Source organism: Acyrthosiphon pisum, chromosome A2, assembly GCF_005508785.2.
Source record: "Acyrthosiphon pisum isolate AL4f chromosome A2, pea_aphid_22Mar2018_4r6ur, whole genome shotgun sequence".
Classification (NCBI taxonomy): Eukaryota; Metazoa; Arthropoda; class Insecta; order Hemiptera; family Aphididae; genus Acyrthosiphon; species Acyrthosiphon pisum.
This window is the reverse complement of record NC_042495.1, coordinates 118264615-118272268: the sequence shown is the minus strand read 5'-3', so window position 1 is coordinate 118272268 and position 7654 is coordinate 118264615. Positions and strand designations below refer to the sequence as shown.

Here is a 7654-nt window from a genome sequence, read left to right as displayed (position 1 = left end):
GTATTTATTTATTTAGGTAAAATATTTAATAACTCAATAATTATATCATAACATTATCGTTTATCAGTCGAATTAGTCTGATGATCGATTCAAACTTTTTGAACACCGTATATTATGGCTAAATATAAAATTTGGGTAATCAGCTGTTAATAAAATATACGATACATATTAAATTGGAATACTTATTCCGTAAATAAAAAAATAAAAATATATATATAATAGTAATGCCATAACCAACCTAACCATACGTATTCATTTGGTTAAAAAAAATATCAAATTCTGAGGTCTTATTCGTGTAATATTCCAATATTACATGGAACTACTTTTGTGTACTAATTGAATTATAATTAACCATAGTTAGTTATTATTCTCATGAAATCTTCTTCATTAAAGTACTTATACCTTTAATTGGTAAGCGAGTTGATTGCAGAAAGATAAAATCTGTAAGTTATCAATTACAATTTACAAAATATAATATTAATAATCAACACAGGTCATTGGCAGTGTTGTGAATAGATAACTAATAATTTATCTAGATAAAGATAAAGATGACTCATAGATATATATTATTAAACTAGATAGCCGACTCTGTATAGACTATTCATACAAATATGACGCCTGGTCGCCATATGCAGTTTGGGCATTGTTTACAAAATATGAATGTTATCAATCCTCGTGATATCAATTAATTCAAATTAAAATTGCTTTTTGCTTAACGATAAACTTTCGTAACTCGTCAGACGTCAGTTGTCTTTTTTTTTCTGTAACTTGTATTGTTATATTCTGTGGTTGAGTCTGATTTAAAGTTACAATTGTGTTTTAATATGGTGTATTGGTGTGCTCCTGCAGTGTGCACTTGTGTACAAATCGGTCAAAACCAGGTCCTAGAAAAATACACTTTTTCTCGTAAGTAATCGTTAGATATTTTATACGATATTAATTTTGTTTATTTAATGTATAATATGTAACATATTCGCTTCCACAAGTGTTAAACAATATATATAGTTTTTAGTATATTTGTCAAGTAAATTATTTAATCAATAATCTTTCATTATGTTTCGTTATTTTAATTAAAACAGAACATATTATGTTATAAATACTAAATTAGCATTTGTTTGTTGTATTTTTGTAGGTAATCGGTCAAAATATCCAAGGACAAAATATCTACAATCAAAATATCAAAAGAAAATTAATTTTTTTTAGCAAATTATTTAATATTTTATTTTATTTTATTGTGTATACATATACTGTGTTCATAAAAATAAATTAGCTTACATTTTATTGTATATTATTTTACTATTATACTAATGTGTTTGACCGTTGGATATTTTGGTTTGGATATTTCGTCCTTGGATATTTTATCCTAGATTCATTTTTGTAAATAGGTTTCCACTGAAAAATGCTGAAAGAAATCAGCAGTGGGTTAATGCAGTTGGCCGAAAAGGGTTTATCCCGACCAAACATAGTAAAGTATGTAGTGATCATTTCCATCAAAATGATTTTGAAAAAAAATGTGGTGGTAGTTATTTGCTAAAACTCAAGGCAACGGCTGTCCCTTCAATTTTTCCTAACTACTCAGACATTATATCAAAAGCTAAAAAACAGTGTCTTGAGGTTGAGCAATTTCAAGTAGCTGGACCCAGCTCTTATATTCCTTGTACTGAAACTAATGAACCAGGTAATTTGTAAATACTTTAATATAATTAAAAAATGTTTATGAGTACCTATTTGAAATTATTTATGATTTTACATCAACATGTTTTGTAGAAGAAATACATTATGATGTTGGTTGTGTTGTGGATGATGATAATACTTCAGTCAAAATTATTTCTCCACTTGAATCAACCTCAAATATTCAAGAATGTAACTTATTAACACAGAATTCATCACCACCTACACCATTGTTAATCACACCATCTAAAGTATCATGTGTCCGTTCATTATTTAATATAAGTCTGCCAAAGCGTCCCAAGTTTTCTCCATCTAAATCTGAATTGAAGAAAAAAATTAAATCGTTACAACAACGAATTCGACGGCAAGATAAATCAATCAAAAATTTAAAAGATTTATTAAAAGTTTTAAAAAAAAAGAATTTAATTAAAAGAGAGACAGAGGAGTTACTAATGGAAAAATTTGATGGTACAACTTTGGACATATTCCGAAATGTCGTTAAAAATAAAGGTAAAAAATCTACAGGATGTAGATTTAGCAAGAAAATTAAAGAATTTTCTTTGACTCTGCACTATTATTCGCCTAAAGCTTATGAGTATGCAAGGTAATTTATAATTGCAAATTTAATTCAAAAGGTGTTGGTGGTAATCATTTTTTTAGCTTAGTAACTGAACGTTTCCTTTTTGTTTCCATGGTTACCATAATTATTGTTCACCAACATATGGTAAATTCGTAAATTTAAGACAAAATGGGGGCTTAATTTTAGGTTCCGAAAGTTCATTAAAAATAATAATGGAGGCTGAAAAAATCCTTTTAAATTTAACAAATAATCTAACAAACCTTAACATACCCAATTTAAATAAAAAAATAATGTACCAATGCACTAATAACGTGTCTCTTAATCGTCATATCTTTAGTGAATTAGATTGCAACAGTAGTCTATTGGAACGACCTCATAAAATGATTTTAATTTCCTTACTAATAAATAGATATTTAAGCGTCAGATTAAAATCATTTGGTAAAGAATACTCTACATTAGTAAATACTACCAGCAAACGACATAAATTAAGCAAATTAATTTTGTTTTCTAATCATAAATTTTTATAAGTAATTATATATAATGTATTAATTTCTATTTTTTTTTTTAAATGTAAAATATAATATTTAAAATGTTTTTTTTTTACAATTGTGTTGTTATTATGTTAACATTTAATAACAGAATCTTTTGTTATGATACTTTATTAATTCAAGGAATTTAACTTGATTTCTTTGTATGTGCAGCACTAAACAAATGTTACTTGCAATATACATTTTACTAAGTGTACACATTAAGATTTGAAAATGAAAATGTTAGTTACCTACCTAGCAAATGTTCACAGTTTTCTAATTTCTAGTAGAGCAAGTACTATATTTTCACAGGCCAATATACATTATACACTATTGCCTACTGGAAGTGAGCACTCAGTAATAGTTCTGGTCACTTGAGTGTTATTCAATAATAAATATTAATTATTAATAAGCAATGCAAAAAATAAATATGTTTGAATTTCTATTTTTTTGATCAGTTATTTATCACAGTAATTGATAATGATAACAAAATGTAAACATTGCCCTGTCTGTATATGGCGGCCAGACTTCAATAATTGGAACGAGTCGGCTATCTAGTTTAATAATATTTATCTATGAGATGACTGTAATAATTTTTATCTAGATACAGATAAAGATAATTATACTAAATTTTATCTAGATAAAGATAAAAATTAGTAAATTTTTATCTAGATAAATATGAGATAATTTCATGTTTAATTTTGAAAATATTCAGGATACCTACTTGAGTCTACAGGTAAAAAAAAATTCATATTTTAAAATTTTTTAAAGCAGAGGACAGAGATCGTACAGATCGGTTAAGCGATAACTGAAATACCGGGAATTCTTATAGGGTTTTATAAATATTAAATTGTTATAAATTAGAAGTATTATAATATCATTATGCTTGTGAGTCCAATATCCATGAATGTTGGTTTATTTTTGTCGGTTTAAAACAATAATTATTTTTCAGATCGCAGATCGCAGATACCAAGAAGGACGATAATGTGATATTGATAATATACAATTGTTAATACAAAAGATAAGTCTAAATATAAATATTTTGACTTAAAAAGAAATAAAGATTATGTGAATTTTGATAGTTTAGTTTAATTTAAATTATTTATTAATTTAATATGAATAATCTAATATTCATATTTTATAAAATGTCCTAATTACTAATGTCTAATACAGAACAATAGATAATTTAGATACATTTTTTAAATGTTTTGTTGATTATTGTTATTATTGGAAAGAACTAGATTTAATAAGTAGGTATACACATAAGTACCTAATACAAATCGTATTTCAGTACGTGTTTGACCTCCGTCCCAAGCACACGTGTGTTCCGTATTTCTTAGCTCCCGATAGCAAGTCAGTTTATATAAGCACACAACAATCAACAGCGAAATAGGTATGTAATCTTATCATACTCGTAATTGCTACGCATAATTACACCGGCCGCCGTCTCATAGCGGCCAATTAAACCGATAAAATGCCTACGGATATTTTATCTAACATGTATAACCAAGAATTATCTCAACTGTCAGCACCACCCAAAACAAACAACACAAAAACCTTTGCCGAAACAACAGCTAACACAATTTTTCCTAAAAAAGACCAAGCTATTATATTAAACACGATAAACGAAATACCGCAAATAGAATATGTTAAAGCATTTAGCAAAATAACACCGCCTAAAAAAACATCATTTTTGCGTCTCGTATTTCGAACAACAGTTTTTGTATATATTTTAGAGACAAAATAACTGTTGACGAACTGATACAAAACTATTCGTATATAACTGTTAATGAAAATCAAATACCATTTCGTCGTTTAATAAATCCTGCCAAGAGATTCATAATTTCTAATGCTCACCCGATAATACCGCATGAAGTAATTACCGAACACTTATTATTGGAAAACATTAAGACATTATCTCCAATAACCTTTCTTAAAGCTGGTTTCCAAGATGAGCTCGCTCACATCAGCAGTTTTAGGAGACAAGTATATATCCACCCAGACGACACAGCAAATGTACCCGGATCGATAATAATCAAATATGACAACACAGATTTCAGAATTTTTCTAACGGACGACACTCATTTGCTATGTATGTAAACAAAGCGGCCACACATCAATCACTGCAAAAAAGAACCAAATACCATGACCAATAATAAATATAATACACAAAAACCAACAATAGAAGATACCCCCACCTCGATCCCATACCCCACACATGAAGACGATATAACAGAAGTAAATGCTATCGCCATACCTAAAAACAGTCAAAATTCAAATATATCAAGTCAATCAACGACCAATACAATTCTACTCAATAAACAAATTAAAAGATCTCTTCCATCATCAAGTTGCCCTACATCTCCTACAATTTCCAAACAATCAAACACACAGCTAAACATTGAGAAACCTAAACCGATCAAAAACCTCGAATGTAAATTGTTAGAATCAAAAAAAAAACAAGAAAACACCTCAAGATCAAATCAAAAAACTTAAAAAAAGCAATTCGCTTGAAAATATTGTTACAAATGCTGAGGACCACTTAAAATCTGTACAAGACCTATTTTCTGAAAACGAAGAAATCAATATCTCCTTTTCCCAATTCAAATACATAATCAAAAATTTCTCCAATAAATCAATCAACATTCATTCTCTCTGCGAAGATGCAAATGTAGCCATACCTTCAATGTTAAAAACCATAGAAATTGTCAGACCTAAGATAAACGACCGAGCAACAAAAACCAAACTCACCAAATTATCTAATCTACTATTCCAAGCTACTCCACAAGAGTTATACTCGTAAAGCCCATATACAAAAAAAATCAATCAAATTTTCAAATTCCAATGAATGCAAATCAAAAAGAAAATAACCACACACAAAACACAAAACTAATACAATGGAACTTAAATGGCTTTCAAAAAAAAACAAACGAATTAAAAATTTTAATAGCCGAGCATTCGCCCGACGTCATATGCTTACAAGAAACTAATTTTACCGACCAAACCTATAAAACATTAAGGAACTATATATGTTACACCAAAAACAGAACTAATGGTTTAAGAGCTAGTGGCGGTGTAGCAACCTACGTCAAGTCATTCTTTCCTAGCAAACAAATAAACGTAAAAACCCATCTTGAAGCTATTGCCATTTCTATACAACTCAATGCAATAAATTTAAATGTATGCAACTTATATCTACCCAACCAAACTAAAATCGAATTATCCGATATCGAAAACATAATTAAACAACTTCCCAAGCCATTTATAATATTAGGCGACTTTAATGCACATCGTACAATGTGGGGATCGGAAAAAACAGACCCTAGAGGTAAGATATTTGAAAAAATACTAGAAAACGAAAACATTGTCATTCTAAATGACACATCTCCCACTCACATAAACCTAGCCAATGAAACCTTATCATCTATCGACCTAACTATGTGCACATCCTCCTTAGCCCAAAGACTCAAGTGGAAAGTACTGCCTGATATCTATAGCAGCGACCATCTACCGATACTCACAAACTTCATGTCCAGGATAGGGGATACTAATATGAATAAAAACCGTAGATGGAATCTAAAAACATCTAACTGGACATTATTCAGTGATGTTATAGAAGAAGAAATTATCAAAATACAACACAATGACCAATCCAACATAGAAAACACAGTCAAAATATTCACTAAAATTATCACCTCAGCAGCAGATCTATCTATTGGTAGCTGTATAAACCATAACAAAAACCCCAAAGTCCCTTGGTGGAATGATGAGATCAAAAGAGCTATATTCAATAAAAAGAACGCCTTAAACACGTATAAAAAAATAAAACCTTAGAATTTCATACAACTCAAAAAACTGCGTGCCCAAGCCAAATTTTTAATCAAAAAAAGCAAAAAAAACTCATAGAAAGAATTCACAACCAGCATAAACTCCAAAACTAACTCATCCAAGATATGGAACAAAATCCATTCACTGAAAGGTCTAAACTGAAACCAAGAAATACATATATCAGATGAACATGGAACAACATCATCCCCAGAAGAAGTCGCCGATAAAATCGGCGCATACTTTCAAGATAATTTTAGCAACAAAATCTACAAACAAGAATTTATAAATGGAATAAAAACACCAGCCGAAAACTTACCAATAATCTCAATAATAAACCCTAACAATAGTGATCAAATTGACCTGAACTCCAGTATAACTCTCAATGAAATGGAAACTGCACTTAATAAATGCCAGAGCAAAAGCCCCGGCCCTAACAGTATCCCTTATTGTTTTATTACAAACCTCGGCATAACAGCAAAAAAATTTCTATTGAATATATATAACAACATATGGCACACAGGTGTTATACCTAATGAATGGAAAAAGGGAATAATAATTCCTATTCTTAAACCAGGGAAAAACAAACATTCTACTGATGGATATAGACCTATCACACTCCTAAATACAATGACAAAGATTATGGAAAAGATCATAAACTCAAGATTAATATGGTTCTTAGAAAAAAACCAAATATTATCCAAAGAGCAAAGTGGTTTTCGTCACACTAGAACAACTATGGATAACTTAATTATAATAAAAACTGAAATAGAAAATGCATTCGATCATAAACAAATACTCGGAATGATCAGTTTGGATATAACAAAGGCTTATAACTCCGTATGGAGACATAGAATCAGTGGCGTAGCCAGGATTTTTTTTCGGGAGGTGCTGATCAACTTTTACACTTTTACACATTAAATACGTACTAGCACAAATAGATAGCTGAAAAGTGTTAATACATATTGTACATTATTTTAAATACAATTTAAGACTTTTTGAGCTACTATCATAGACCATTAAAATAATTTTTAACATTTCGGGGGAGGGG

General features: G+C 29.4%; 1 protein-coding gene across 1 annotated transcript in view; it reads left to right on the top strand.

The window, feature by feature from the left end:
* Nucleotides 1–2407, top strand: part of LOC103308353 — an 11972-nt gene extending 9565 nt beyond the window's left edge. The window contains exons 3-6 of the mRNA XM_029490061.1: nt 1386–1678; nt 1768–2035; nt 2105–2275; nt 2332–2407. Coding sequence (XP_029345921.1) covers nt 1386–1678; nt 1768–2035; nt 2105–2275; nt 2332–2407 — 808 coding nt within the window. The remainder of the gene's footprint in view (nt 1–1385; nt 1679–1767; nt 2036–2104; nt 2276–2331) is intronic.
* The last annotated feature ends 5247 nt before the right edge of the window (nt 2408–7654 follow it).